The sequence below is a fragment of the Lissotriton helveticus genome, chromosome 11 (assembly GCF_964261635.1).
Source record: "Lissotriton helveticus chromosome 11, aLisHel1.1, whole genome shotgun sequence".
NCBI classification, from domain to species: domain Eukaryota; kingdom Metazoa; phylum Chordata; class Amphibia; order Caudata; family Salamandridae; genus Lissotriton; species Lissotriton helveticus.
Window position 1 is genome coordinate 434,687,521 of NC_136072.1, and position 15,974 is coordinate 434,703,494.

At 46.9% G+C, this 15,974-nt stretch overlaps 1 protein-coding gene across 3 annotated transcripts in view; it reads left to right on the forward strand.

The window, feature by feature from the left end:
* The window catches only part of RHBDD1 (rhomboid domain containing 1), a 440,372-nt gene that overhangs the window by 161,627 nt on the left and 262,771 nt on the right, over positions 1–15,974 (forward strand). For all 3 annotated transcript variants that reach the window (XM_078665925.1, XM_078665926.1, XM_078665927.1), the window contains exon 2: positions 5,938–6,468. In XM_078665925.1, coding sequence (XP_078522051.1) covers positions 6,036–6,468 — 433 coding nt within the window. In that variant the 5' untranslated portion in view covers positions 5,938–6,035. The remainder of the gene's footprint in view (positions 1–5,937; positions 6,469–15,974) is intronic.

Sequence of the window (15,974 nt, forward strand, 5' to 3'; positions counted from 1 at the left end):
CAAAGGTTGATTTACGTTATAGTTTAGTATGGTAATAATAACTAGCTTTGCGTTAAAACCTAGACATATACTGAGAAAACATGTGACGTTATAGTTAGGTGAAAATTGAAGTCATAACGTAAAGTTTTAAACTAAGAAATTACTCAAATGTATCACTTATAGCACGGGTACTCATAGTACGGCCCGCGGGCCGCCAGCGGCCCGGCAAGCCTTCCCTGGCGGCCCGCGGACCTGGCAGACATCGTACCAGTGTTTTAAAAACACATTTCTAAGTGTCTGCAACCGGAGGGAGACACTGCTGCTCTGTGGGGGTCGGTCGGGTGATTCATTCAGGTGACAGGGAGAGCGGAGCTGCAGGGGCCGAGGTGAAATACAATAAAGCCATTCAAATGCAAATGGTCTTTTAAAGACCTGTTAAGTGCTCGGGTGCGGCTTTGTGTGTGTTTGTGCCCGGAAGCTGTCTCAGCCTGGCCGACACACAGGGTGAGATGCCGTTCCTGTCGCATGCTGACTCATCGCTGAACCTAGGGCTCGCAGCATCAGTCTAGCAGAGGAAAAAGGACTGGAGCCCCAAAGCTCCGAAGTCAGCAGCAGGAAATTCCTCAAGTTGGGGGCGCAGAGGGGAGCTACCATGACTGACATTACAATTGTCAAGGAAGGCTGGGTGCAGAAGAGGGGTAAGTGTAAAAACGGAAGCATTCACTCTGTATCAAAAACAGTCATTCTCAACAATATGGAAGCAGTTCTGTGACCACATTTAGAGAAATGACCAATCGATGAAAAATGCAGTGAAGGGGTGAGAAATGTGCAAAGATAGTTTACCTCTTATGGACAAGATAGGTCGGTGTGTTGTTTTTGGTTTGTAACACATGATTAATTTTATAAGGGGTTCGCTGTTTTTGTATTCACTTGTCTGCAAGCATGCCTCTTCTGGCAATCCTTCTTGAAATGAGGACGTTGTAAAAGTAGTCTTGTTTTGTATTATTTTGGTCAGCACGTTTAAACGCAGAGGCCTACCATAATCTCTCTGTTTTAGAAATTAAACGTTTACAGCGTTTTGTTCCCATCAACCAAAAACAAGTTTGTGTGCACCCTGCCAGCCATAAGATTTTCATCGTCAACAAAACAGAAAATGAATGATTTGCTTCTGTTTTGCCATTATTGGAAGGAATTGTTTTGTTTTTAGCATTCAAATCTACTGATTCCTGAGGCCCAGCTCGGTATCCTTTGTTGTGGGAGGTATTGATGACATCTAATACCGTTTTTTTAGAGGCTTATGGTGGTTGTGTATAATTGAGAACGGAAATTGGATTATTGAAGTCCCGTGGGTATTTTTCACTTGCTTTTTGCACCCTCTAGGCATCTGAATCTGGAATCTGGAACTTGCTTCCTCCATCACTCCGTGTCACCATTTAAACCGGGATCTGCAAAGCTGACCTCAAATCTCTTCTATTCCAAAGACACTTTCAGAACTAATTTATAAAATGCATAAACAAACAAATAAATAAATAAATAAATGACAGAGGGTGACAGAGGGAGGTAGAGGGATGGATGGAGAGGGAGGGAAAGGGAGGGAGACAGAGGGAGAGGGAGGGAGGGAGGTACAGAGAGGGAGGGAGAGGGAAGGGGAGTGAGGGAGGGAGTGAGGGAAGGGGAGTGAGTGAGGGAAGAAAGGGGAGTGGGGGAGGAAGAGAGAGAGGGAAGGGGAGTGGGAGAGGGAGAGAGGGAAGGGGGGAGCGGGGTAGGGGAGTGAGGGAAGGGGAGTGAGGGAGGAAGCGAGGGAAGGGGAGGGAGGGAGTGAGGGAAGGAGAGGGAGTGAGGGAAGGAAGGGAAGTGGGGAGGGAGAATGGGAAGGGGAGTGAGGGACAGGGAAAGGGAGTGGGGGAAGGGGAGGGAGTAAGGGAGTAAGGGAAGGGGAGTGAGGGAGAGAGGGAAGGGGAGAGAGGGAGGGAGGGAAGGGGAGTGAGGGAGGGAGGGAAGGAAGGGGAGTGAGGGAGGGAGAGGGAGTAGGGGAGTGAGGGTGGGGGAAGGGGAGTGAGGGAAGGGTGGTGAGGGACCGGTGTCCAACCTCATGGTCACAGTTTTTTTTTGTTGCTCTAGCCCCGCCCCCTTCCCCACTGACCCCGCCCCCACCGGTGCGGCCCTCGGACACAAACCACACTGTAAATTTGGCCCCCAAGAGAAAGTTTGTGAGTACCCATGACTTATAGTTTACTTAGCTAACTATAACTTGTGCCCCCTCCCTGTGCTGCTTATGACTTCTGATATTACATCACTATAACTATTAACTAAAGGTGGTGAATTTCAGTGTTTTTTCCAGTTTAAAATGAGACCTTATAACTAACATCTTCTTCAAACAATAACGTCCCTTTAACCTTTGTTTTTCTTTAATGAATTCTATGGGGGGTTTTTTTAAGTAAAGTTAGATATTATTACCATACCTAACTATAATCTCATTTTAATCTTTGGGATTTTTTTTGCAGTGAATTACTTATTTTTTAACGTGAGGTAAGACCTTAATAATATACCCAACCGCTGTGGATGCCTGCAGCCAGGCCCTGTACCTAACCTCACACGGATAGCCAACCCCTTGCCTCGCAACGCCTTCACTTTTAAACTGCCTCCGGTGGAGTCCACGCTAGCTCCCACAGGTGTCTGGCTGGACCACACAGGTGGGCCTCACTGAGTCCCGCAGGAAATGTTGACAGCTCTTGTGGGACCAGCTGGCCAAATATGACCTCCCCCCACACACACAAAGGACAGTGTATCAGGCTACCCCATCTCTCACGCCAATATGTCTTTTAAATGTTATTTTGAGGACACGAGGGAGAGAATCCTTTGTCTTGTATTTGGGGCACTTTATTTTTCCTATGTCGAGGCCTGTCAATCAGATGACTTGGTATTGCAGGGCCCCGTATTACTGAGGCAAAAAAGCAACCAATCTGATCACTCTGTTTTTTTAAAAATGTACAGTCTAACCATCCTGATCTTTTTTTAACCTTAATTTCTCAAAAACAGTTGAACACATTTAAGCCAAGTCACAAAAAGCGCACTTTCTGAGTAAAGTTCGATCTCTCTGGTAAAGTTTGTCTAGTGTTTCCTATATCATTGTCGAAAATTCCCTATGAAAATTGCATGAGGAAATTGCATTTGGGACCCTCCCTTTTACTTGGACCTTCTTGACTAATCACCCCGAAACATACTTTTTTTTAAAAAAATTCCCGAAGATTTTTCAAACGGCGCCAAACTTATTAACGAAGAAAAAAAAAAAGACATCAAGTCTGCACTCAGGGCCGTTTCTACCATTAGGCAGGACTATGCAGCTGCCTAGGGCGGCAAAAGTGGGAGGGCGGCAAAAAGCAGACAGCTTATGTGGGCTGGCTAAACAGCAGCTAGCTACAAACATTGTAACAATTCCCAACACCAGCCATGCAGAAACTAATAGGCGAGATTGGGTATCCTGCTGCCTCCGCGGTGGCGCGAGGGTTGACTACAATTCTATTTGATGTGAAGCAATGCAACGGGACTAATGGACCCGGACGGTACCAACCCCCGATCCGGACCGCGGCCAATGGCCGCTGTGGAGCCCATTACACCCCTATGCTCCAGCTGACGCTGACAGGTTACAGTGTCTGAGAATACTTTTCAGGCGGACGCCAGAAGAAAGGCTGTGGCAAGCTTGCCTTGCAGCAGGAGTTGTTGCGGCCACGAGCCAGCCCGGAAAGCAATTGCTGCAGTGAGCCACGCAAAATAAGTGTAAGTCACAGTGCCCCCTGAAAGTGGTTTTGCTAATTTAGCAGCTATACTGTAGAACGGTCCTGTTCACCTGCCTGCCAGAGCCCTGTACTGTAGCAGAAGTTCACACAGGTCAGCAGCGTCACTCAGCAGAGCAGCATTGGATAGCTCTCTGTGACAGCCCTGCTGTGGTGTGATCTGTGCGTTCCAGGGAAGGGGAGGGGGCGGGCCGGGGTATAATTATTTGTGTGACGGTGAGTCGAGCAGTAAGGTTGAATTAATGATATATGTGCACATACACCACTGGATGACTTAAACTAACTGACTCTTCCTCCCTCGTACCTCGGAATTCCCAGAAACTAATAGCTCTTTGGAGCGCAGTAATAGCCAAGGAACAGGGACACCCGTTATAAATGAAAGTGCCAAGCATGGGTACTACCCGTTATCTCTGTTTCACACATTTTAACTGTCGATCAGTCCTGCAAAGGTGGGCCTTCCAAAAATGTTTGGATTTTGTACTTGTCCTAAAGTGCTAAGCTTTGTTATTTTTGGAGCACCCACAGATTGTGAATGCTGCTGAAAGGTGCACATGTTTGAATTCTGTTAGGCCCTATTTTAATTAGTCTGGAAGATAGACCAATAACAACGTGGATATCAGATCACTGACCCACCTTCCTTTCGCAGATGCTTGATTTACTCTGAAATAATGCGTTTGTCAGCGGGGCGCCATAGGTCTTAAGCCAAGTAAGGAAAATGGGCAGCCGTTTACATAGTAAAAGGCAGCCATAACCTGGGATGCAGAGCCCTCACATCCCCGGATCCCGGTGCCACTGTGCCTACTGCACTAACGATAGCTCCGCCCATTTTCAATGGAGAGAGCTGAATGGGGACAGCAATACAGGCAGTTCAGTATCTACGTTTAACCATTTTATGAAAGCACAACTACCAAAGAAATTGACATACTTTCTTCTTGAAAACATTTAGCCTCCCGTAGCAAAATACCGTTTGTCATGTACACAGATTCCCAGTTCTTGTGAACTATTCTCTGTTTACGAACCCTGTTACGAACAGCCTTTTGCCCTTAATTCGGCGTCTGATTATGCACCGGAGGATGCTCTGTGACGTTTTTAATAGATTACAGCGCCATGGCTGCTGGCTCACTGTGACTGCCGGAGAGGATTGCCCAGTGCCTCTCTGTCTGTGGCGGTGTCCATGAGTCAGCTGACTGTGTCACTTAATTTTTAGGGCAGCTCAGCTGACAAGGTGTGTCATTGAGGAGCATCCGCTATGGCTACAACTGAAGATAGTAGGGAGATGTGAACATAGAATTGTGCCTGTTGCAGATTTAAAACTGAAGTTAATTGCCATGTTTTAGGTTGTTTATGTGCAGTACTCCTTGTATGCAGTGTTCCTATGTGTGACATTTCAATACTTGAGTGGTGGCAATTTCACAATTAATACAATAAAGCAGTTATGTACATGCAACATAGTTTATTTAAGTATTGACCCACCTATATGCAATGTGATGATCTAGAACGGATGAGGAAACACATGATGTTTATGCAAGATTTACCATGAATAATGCATAGGAACAGCATCATGCCATCCGCGCAATCAGTTTTAAGATCTTTTTAGTCTTTCTCGTTGTTCAAATGGGTGTAATTTCTGATATATATATGTTTCCCTTGTCTTTACTGCTTGATTTTGCTCGCGAGAAAGTGTCACTCATAGTCGTTGAATGTCGCATTTAGTTATTTAATGTTTGATGTGCTTTATTGTTCTTTTATATCTAATGCATTAATTCTTCTAGCCTGGATGACAGGGGGAGAGAGTGATGGTAGTAAAAGGAAAGGGGCGGCATTTTTCAATTCTCGCCTAGGGCGGCAAAACACCTAGAAACGGCCCTGTCTGCACTTAAGGCCTCATCCGCATTAGATACTGGTGCTCACAATGTGGGTGCAGTTCCTGTGATAAATATCCTAGCAATCTCTCCAAAAGTTGTTGTGCTGGCTCACCAGGATTGTGAAAATACTTTTATACGTAGGGCACGGCTAGGGCATATGTATATATCTGTATGTTTGCATGTATATGTATGCCATTACTGACAGCAATGCTTCCTTAACTCTCTCCCACAGACTTTTGAGTGTTGAAAGTATCTGCAAATAGCAGCAAGGGTTAATTAGGTTTTCCTTTATGTTCTAGGTACAGCTGAAATCTTTGGATGTTGCTCACGTTACGAAGACCAATAGCGGAAGCCATACCATCTTTCTTTTCAAGACTGAAAGTGTGGGAAACTAAGCATGCAGAGACGCGCACGAGGCTCGAATTTAGGACTTTTCTTGCTCCTTTCCCAGGTTTACCAGGCTGGCTTTGACAACATCCCTCCTGTGACGCTTGTTACTCTGGGGCTGAACATTTTTCTGTTCCTGAACCCGTTGAATGATCTTATGGAGGTCTGCATCAGCGTAAACGAGGGTTACTACCGGAAGGACTGGCAGCGCTTGCTTCTGTCGCCTTTCCACCATGCCGACGACTGGCATCTGTACTTCAACATGGTGTCCCTGCTGTGGAAGGGCATCCGGCTGGAACGGGAGCTTGGAAGCGTGCGTTTTGCATCCATAATCGCAGTGTTTTCCCAACTGATTGGAATGATGTATGTACTGTTGGAATTAAGTCTGACAGAGATAACAGGCGACCCGTCGTACAACAAGCAGTGTGCTGTGGGCTTCTCAGGTACGACAGACTGTACAAAGATTCCACAATGAAGTATATTACTAGCATGAGTAATTTTACATTTTTAATAGCAATCGTTTTCAATTATGCAAACAATGTGAAGTGCACACATAATGAATAAGGCAAGCACTTATTTTTATAAAATATGATTCACTTGTACTCTTAACCCCTTCGCTGCTAGGCCCTTTCCCCCCTGTGCTAAGCCTTTTTTTGGCTATATGGGGTAGTTTGCATTTAGGCCCCTGTAACTTTTTTACCACATAGGTATCAACGCCAAATTTGTGTCCTTTTCTTCCAACATCATGGGGATTCTAAAGGTACCCAGGGTTTGTGGATTCCCCTGGAGGCTACCCAGAAATTAGCCAAAATACAGCAACATTTTGTTTTTTGGGGGGAAAATGGGGAAAAAGTGCTGCAAATGAAAGTGTCTAGTTTTCTCCCTGCAATTGGACCAACAAAGGGTTTGTGGGGCTGAAGTCACAATTTCCCCAGCTTTTAGGGATAGACAGACTTCTGTCAGAAAACCAACATTTTTTACACAGTTTTGGCATTTAACTGGGATATAGCCTAATTTTGCTATGTTTTGTGCTTTCAACCTTCTTCCAGTTAATGGTAGAAATGGGTATGAAAGCAATAAAGCATCCTGGAAAGCTATACATTTTAAATAAGTAGACTAATTTCTGAATTCAGCAAGGGGGTCAATTGTGTAGATCCTTCAAAGTTTCTTTATAGAAACTAACAGTTGAGTATAGGAAAAGGTGAACATTAGTTGAAAAACCAAAACCTATTGAGGCAACATCAAATTTACCTATCACAAAACATCCTGGTTTTGCAAGAGGGGGTCCCTTGAGTTTTTGGCCCCGGAATCGGCAGCCATCTAGGGAAACCTACCAAACCCACACATTTCTGAAAACTAGACACCCGAGGGAGACCAGGAAGGTATGAGTTGCGTGGGTACCCCAACATTTCCCTACCCAAAATCCCCTGCAAACCAAATTTAGCTGGAAAAAAAATAATGTGTTCCTCTAATTTCTGTGTGGGAAAGTTCTGGAATCTGCGTGGATCCACAAATTTCATATCACCCAGCATTCCCCCAGGTCTCCCAATAAAAATGGTACCTCACTCGCGTGAGTAGGTCAAGTACCTGCGACAGGCAAGGTCCCAAAACCTATTGAGGCGACATCAAAATTACCTATCACTAAACAATCTGGTTTTGCAAGGAGGGTCCCATGAAATTTTGGTCCCGGGCTCGGCGGTCATCTTAAGAAACATACCAACCCCACACATTTCTGAAAACTAGACACCCGGGGGAGTCCAGCAAGGTATGGCTTGCGCAGGTCCCCCAACATTTCCCTACCACAAATCCCCTGCAAACCTCAAATTTGTTTGAAAAAAATCTATTTTTTCTCACATTTCTGGGTGGGAAAGTTGTAGGATCACCAGGTTGACACAAATGTCCTACCACCCAGCGTTCCCCCAGGTCTCTCGATACAAGTGGTACCTCACTTGTGTGGGTAGGCACAGTGGCTGCAGCAGGAAATGGCCCGAATAGTACTGTGGAGACTTCAAAATGACCTATAACAAAACTATCTGGTTTTGGAGGGGGTGGGCACCTGGGATTTTGGCCCCGGGTTCGCCGCCATCTAGGGAAACCTACCAAACCCACACATTTCTGAAAACTAGACACCCTGGGGAGTCCAATGAGGTATGGTTTGCATGGATCCCCCAACGTTTCCCTACCCATAATCCCCTACAAACCTAAAATTTAGTTGAAAAAAACATATGTTCCACATATTTTTTGTGGAATCACCATGGCGGCACAAATGTCAAGTCAAGTCAAGTCAAGTCAAGTCATAACATTTATATAGCGCACTACATACCCAGAGGGTTTCAAGGCGCTTAGGAAGGGGAGGAGGATTATTTGTCAAATATCCACGTTTTAAGCTGCTTTCTGAACGCTAGGTGATTCTGGGTGAGGCGAAGGTAAGCGGGGAGTGAGTTACATGTTTTGGCAGCCAGGTATGAGAAGGATCTGCCTCCCATGGTGGTCTTGTTGATGCGAGGTACAGTGGCGAAGGCTTGGCTGGAAGAGCGAAGTTGTCGGGAGGGGGTGTAAAAGGACAGTCGAGAGTTGAGGCAATCTGGTCCGATGTCGTAGAGTGATTTGTGTGCGTGGGTAAGCAGTCGGAAAGTAATCCTCTTATTGACGGGTAGCCAGTGGAGGTCTTTAAGGTGACCAGAGATGTGTTCGATGCGTGGGATGTCTAATATGAGCCTGGCTGAGGCGTTTTGGATTCGTTGTAGTTTCTTCTGGAGTTTAGCGGTGGTACCTGCGTAGAGGGTGTTTCCGTAGTCCAGTCGGCTCGTGACTAGAGCGTGGGTGACTGTTTTCCTTGTTTCGGAGGGGATCCAGCGAAATGTTTTTCTGAGCATGCGAAGAATGTTAAAGCAGGAAGAGGATACGGCGCTGACTTGTTTGTTCATTGAGAGTGAAGAATCCAGGATGACGCCAAGGTTCCGTGCGTGGTCTGTCGGGATGGGTGCATTTCCGAGGGCTTCCGGCCACCAGGAGTCGTCCCATGCAGAGGGGGATTTACCTAAGATGAGTACTTCTGTTTTGTCTGAGTTCAGTTTCAGACGGCTTTGTTTCATCCATTCGGCGACTTCTTTCATTCCTTCGTGTAGGTTAGTTTTGGCGGTGCTGGGGTCCTTGGTGAGAGATAGGATCAGTTGAGTGTCATCCGCGTAAGAGATGATGTTGAGGTTGTGTTGGCGGGCGATGGCCGCGAGGGGGCTCATGTATACGTTAAAGAGGGTGGGACTGAGTGAGGATCCTTGTGGTACGCCGCAGATGACTTCGGTGGCCTCGGACTTGAAAGGTGGGAGGCGGACTCTCTGGGTTCTTCCGGTGAGGAACGAAGTGATCCATTCCAGTGCCTTTCCTTGGATTCCGATGTTTCTGAGGCGTTGTAAAAGGGTGCTGTGGCAGACTGTGTCGAAGGCTGCAGAGAGGTCGAGGAGGATGAGGGCGACTGTGTCTCCATTGTCCAGCAGAGTTCGAATGTCGTCTGTTGCTGCGATGAGGGCGGTCTCAGTGCTGTGTTTGGCTCGGAAGCCAGATTGTGAGGGGTCGAGGGATTTGTTGGCTTCGAGGAAGGCGGCGAGTTGGTTGTTGACGGCTTTCTCGATGACTTTGGCCGGGAATGGAAGAAGCGAGATGGGGCGGTAGTTTTTGAGTTCGGTGGGGTCTGCTGTTGGTTTTTTCAGAAGGGCGGTGAGTTCAGCGTGTTTCCAGTCTTCTGGGAAGGTAGCGGAGTTGAAGGAGCAGTTGATGACGTCTCGGAGGTGCGGAGCTATGACGGAGTCTGCTTTGTTGAAGATGTGGTGAGGGCATGGGTCTGTGGGGGATCCAGAGTGGATGGAGTTCATCAGGCGGATGGTGTCCTCAGTGGAGATTGGCTTCCAGGCGTTGAGGGTGTTAACGGGGGGAAGATGGTCAGCTGATGGTAGGGTGGGTTGGCTTCCGGGTTGGTTGTCAAAGCTGTTGTGGATGTCAGCAATCTTGTTGTGGAAAAAAGAGGCTAGGGAATCGCAGAGGGTTTGAGAGGGGGTGATGTCGTTGGAGTTGGCCGAGGGGTTGGAAAATTCCTTGACGATGTTGAAAAGTTCTTTGCTGTTGTGGGCGTTGTTGTCAAGTCGATCTTTGAATGCTGTTTTCTTGGCTTTTCGGATCAGTTGGTGGTGAGTACGGATGGCGCTTTTGAAGGCGTCCTTGTTGCTGGTGGATGGGTCTTTTTTCCAGGCCTTTTCAAGGGAGCGGCATAGTTTCTTGGACTTCTTGAGGTCGTCGTTGAACCATGCGGCCTTCTTGATGCCAAGTTTGTGTTGACGTTTTTTCAGTGGTGCTAAGGTGTCGGCGGTGTTGGATAACCAAAGGGTGAGGTTGGAGGCGGCTTCGTTGGCGTTAGAAGAGAGGGCTGGGGAGGTTTGAAGGAGCGATGTGGAGATCTGTTCTGTGGTGATTTTGTTCCAGTTTCTTTGTAGAGTTGGTTGGAGGTGGATGATGGGTTTCGGCTTGTTGTAGGTGAAGTGAACGCAGCTGTGGTCAGTCCAGAGGAGATCCGTAGTGTGGCTGAAGGAGACATGGTTGCTGGAGGTGAAGATGGGGTCGAGAGTGTGACCTGCGATGTGGGTGGGGGAAGTGACCAGTTGTTTAAGTCCGAGGTTGTCGAGGTTGTCTAAGAGGGTGGCGGTGTTGCGGTCGTTGATCTTTTCAAGGTGAAAGTTGAGGTCTCCCAGAAGGATGTAGTCTTTGGAGGGGAGCGCGTGTGGGGTGATGAAGTCCGTGATGTCTTCACTGAATTTTGCGCGTGGTCCTGGTGGTCTGTAGAGGAGGGTGCCTCTGAGTGTGGTCTTGGGGTCGATGTGGATCTGGAAGTGAAGGTGTTCGGGGTTGGCATCAGAGCTGGTTGAGATGCGGATTGTTTTCTTATGGACGATAGCGATTCCACCTCCTGTATGGTCGGTGCGGTCCTTGCGTGTGATCTTATAGTCATCAGGGATGGCGATGGCGATGTCAGGGGCGGAGGAAGCGTTCATCCATGTTTCCGTTAGGAAGGCGACGTCAGGAGAGATGGTGTCTAGTAGGTTCCAAAGGTCAATGGCGTGCCTGTGGACCGAGCGGGTGTTGAGAAGGATGCATTCTAGGTGGTTGGGGTCGGGAATCTGTGTTGTGGTCGTAGCGGAGTTGGTGACGGTGCTGCTGAATTTGCAGGAGTAGCAGGAGAAAGGTCCATGGGTGCGTCCAGGAGCGGCTTGGACGCAGGTGGGGGCGCGGCCGGTGTTAAGGGCTAGGAGGGTGGCGGCATCGTAGGTAATGCGGGGGGGGTGGGCGGCGAGAGGGGCAGGGGGTCTGGCGCTGGGCGCGGTCCAGGCGCGGACGGGCGTAGACGGGCTTACCTTTGGCGCACCTTCGGCGCGGATTGGGCGCGGTCGCTGCGCGTGAACGCTGCGCGCGGGAACTACTGTCATAAATGGATAGTGGAGGGGGAGGGGCGAGGGCGCTTCAGCTGGGAGGCGGGGCGGGCTAAGGAGGTCGACAACAACAACAAAATGGAGGTGGAGGGGTCAGGGCGGCAGGAGAGCTTGGGGGGGAAACGCAAGTACTGCAACAGGGTCGCGCTGATCAACAGAATGCAAATTAGCAAAAGCGGCGATATGTAAATAAATTAAGCAGCAGAGTCACGCTGGCAGTATCACACTGCGAATGGGCAGATCGGCAAATTCAGCAAATAAAATGGGCAAAGCAGCAAACAAAATGGGTAGAGCGGCAGTTCCAACACGCAATTATTAGCAATCTAGATTAGAGCAAAAGCGCTGCACAGACGATACCTCGGCAGCAGCAGGGGAGCGACCACTCAGCTCGGAAGCGTAGAGCGAGTCACGGCGCTTCTAGGTGTGTGAGCGCTGTTTGTTGTCTGTGGGAGGGCGCTTCAGCTGGGAGGCGTGTCCTACCCCACAGTGTTCTCCTTAGTGTCCAGAGTAAAATGATACCTTACTTGTGTGGGTGTCCAATGCAGAATTGGCTAAAAGGTATTTGTTTTTAAATGTAGCGCTTAGAATTCTCTGTGCTATACCCTTATTCCCTATGTTTTGAGCTCTTCCCAGTCACAGGCCCTTGCCCCACCCACACAAGTGAGGTATCATAGAGCTCACTCTAAGATACCAAGTGACTCTGGATTGATTCCATGGACACTCACTCCCCTAAAGTCATCCACATGCAATCAAACAGCCTATAACAGTCAACCCTCTGCCCCTTTCATAGCAGTTCATTCAAAGCTAGATAACCAGCAGTTACAAAATAAACCTACTCTAATGCCAGAGTATAACTCACAGGGACAGGAAGCTATAACAAACAGAAGCAATAGTTTGTGTTTAATGTCACATACCCAATCTTTCACATTTGACTACAGACGGTATACTAAGAAAGCAAGTTGTAAATAACTACTATCATCTAAATAGAACACAGTGACCTGGCAATCCCCAAAAATATTTGAACTACTAGTCAGACTTTACCATGCTTTTACACAATTGGGGAGCAGGCTACTACTTGAGAAATATAAGAAATATCCAGATTTTGTAATGTTAATACTAACTTAGTTGACAAAGCACCTTCTACCGGCCTCATATCTATCTTGGAAACAGTACAAGGCACTCTGGCCCACATGCATCAATATCGGCTTTTGCGAGTTCTAAATTGCGAAAAATAACGATTCGCAATTTAGAATTCGCAAAAGCCTATGCATGAATTTTTTCTTATTTTTTTGGGAAATCGGTAAAAATCGCTATTTTTACCGAAATGCATAAAAAATGCGAATTTTAAATTGCGAATTCACAATTCCCATTCATTCCTATGGGCCAAAATGCCCATAGGAATGAATGGGAATTGCGAATTCGCAATGTGCAATTGCAATTCATCAATGCATTTCAAGGGTGGAGAGGGGGGTCAAAATGACCCCCCCCTGCACCCATGAAATGTACTTTTCAGCATAAGTTACATACACACGTGTCCTAAGGACATGTGTGTGTGTAACTTTACAGTTTAAAAAATGCATTTTTGTGCATTTTTAATCAATTTCGCAATTTACCACGAAGTTGAACTTCGTGGTAATTTGCACTTCCAATTTTAAAAAACGCATATTTTTCTGTAATGATGCATAGCATTTAAGAAATCGCACAATTGCGATTTCTTAAATGCTAACGCAATTTTAGAAATCGTAAAAAAGATGCGACTTCTAAAATGGCATGATGCATCCCAACAAGCACTTTTGCATTCGCAAACGGCCGATTTTAAGGAATCGCACCGTTTGCGACTACAAAAATGCTTGATGCATGTGGGCCTCTGAACCACACCCAATAAATGAGGCCTCACTCTTAATTCCTCAAGTTATAGATTTTTTTAACATTTATTTTATTATTTCTAGCACATCTGATTCAGCACGTGCCCTTTTCAATTGTGACCCCAACCACCTGTTAATATCTGGAGCTGTAGGAGCCTTCCACGTCCTAGCAAATTGGCGCTTAAATAGGTTGAAAGCTAGGTTAATGAGTCTAAGAAAATATTGTCCCCCCATTGCATTGGGTCAGATTCCCAAGATACAGGATTAGGTGTAAGGGAGAGCGCATGACCCACAATCGCTGCCACAAGTTCTGTTTCCTCTTCCTTCGTTTAGTATAGCACCATACATTCCCAGACCATATGGTAAAAGCTGGTGTCTGGTGCCCTGCATCTGGTGCACTCCGAAGGGGTCTTGGGAACATTTGCTTGATGGGATGTGGGGTGAGGTATGCTTGGTGTACAGTTGTAAATCTGGGCGTCCCCAAGAATAATCTCAATGGTCGCTCTCTCTGGGCTAGCATCCTTACCCAGCCACCTCATTAGCCATTGAAACTGTGGTGCTGCATAATACAGATAATAGTTGGGGGCATCTAGTCCACCCTCAGAATGTGGTCGCTGGAGCACTGAGAGTGTCACTCGCCTCCTATCCGCATCCTATATCAGCCCTGTCAGGACACTGCGCACCTCCTGAAAAATTATCTTGGAAGGGATAGCGGCAAGGCTGTATAGAAATATAACAAGTGAGGCAGTACCAACATTTTAGAGATTGCCACACGTCCCAGCAGGGACAGTAGCAGGGATGTCCAGAAGTGATTTGCAAATTGAGGCCAGTGCCTTGTCGATATTACCCTCACTGAGATCATTGGTGGCATGATAAATCTAGATGCCCAGGTACTTGAACACTACAGTTGATATCCCGTACCAGGCCCCTGTTCAAGTTCATTGCTCGGAGTCGGTAGGAACAGTCATGACTTAGCCCAGTACAGCCAGAGGCCAGACACCTTCTCAAATTCCTCCAACAACAATATCGAGGCCAGGAAGGAGCGAAGTGGTCACCTCTTTTAAAAACACCAGCATGTCGTCTACGTAAAGGGATATAATATGGTGTACACCATGTGCCGGTATCCCCCATTGTTGCGCCGCAAACCACAGACCAAAGGTTCCATGGAACCTCGACTGAGAGTCCTGCTGAACCTCCCACTTCATTAAATCCTTGGCGGGCTCGAAGTTCCCCTTGCATTATTCTGGTGCCGGCTGTCATCTCCATTTTTTCCCCGGGGCACCAACCTGCTACTCCCGGTTCCGCCCGCCGGCCGGACTTTAGGTTCCGTCGGCCGGCCGGACCAGGGTAGAGCTAGAGTTTGGTTGCTCCTAGGGAATTGTGGTAGTTGTGGTCCGCCCAGAGGCCCCTTTTTTGTTTTTCTTATATTATTCACACCCTATTTGGTTGGACGTCCACTGGTTTTCAGAGGCTGGCATTCGTCACAGTCTGGAAAGAAGAAGATACGGTAACGCGCTTTTGAGCACTTTCCTTATTTTCCCTTAAAGTGAGCTACATAGATATATAGGTTGTTCATACCGGTGTCCTTCTATTTTAGATACTGCAGACCTGAGAACCCATATATAAGACAGGCTTACCTCCTCTATCTCCCCTATAACCCGATAGTGTAAGGCTTATCCCCCATCCACAAGTATACATTTGTTAGGCAATAGGCATATTTATTTGAATTATCTGTATTTCAATTGAACAGGTTCCTCAAAAGCATCTGTGGAGAAGAGGCCATACGATTCTTATGGGAACTCTTTTTTTGGACATTGGTATAGCCTGTGAATTCCAGACGTCTATTCGGTAAATAGAAAGGACAAGATAATATTATATGTATCCTTATGCTGCTTATTGATCATAATCCTTTCTTTTAGCACCTGTTTCCGACCAGTTGGGGGTCCTGTCCGTGAAATCCTTTTTTCCCTTTGCTTTCCTTGTTTTGTTCCCTCCTTTCCCTCCATATCACCATTGTGTTCTAGGGTTTGATAGACACAAGAGGTGTAGGGGGGACGGGTTGGGCTTGTCTACGGTTCCTGGCACTCCTGCAGAAACAGCAATTGGATCTTTACAGAACGCGAAGCCCACGTTGTTTTTTCTGCCCGGATGTTATGGAGCTGAGTCAAGTAACCATGGAAGATTTAGCTAATATGTTGGGGAACTTACAGCTAGAGACCCAAGCATTGGCTACTAGAGTGGATGCTTTACAGAGAGAAATACGGTCTGATCCTGAGGTAGGGCCAAGTTCTTCATCCCCTGTCATACATGTATCCACTCCCCAGACCGTCCCTTTATCCCCACCTGAACGTTTTTTAGGAGACACAGCCAAGTTCGCTGCTTTTATTAGCCATGCCAATTACATTTCATATGTAAAGCCAGTTGTTTTCCAACAGACCAGTTAAAGGTAGCCTTTGTTATCTCATATCTGGGAGGGTCAGCAGCTAATTGGACGATACCCCTGATAGAAAGAAATGATCCTTTGTTGCAGGACTATTTAGCTTTTAGGAGAGAACTAAAGAAGCTCTTCGATAAACATACATTTACTCATTCTGCAGATACAGAATT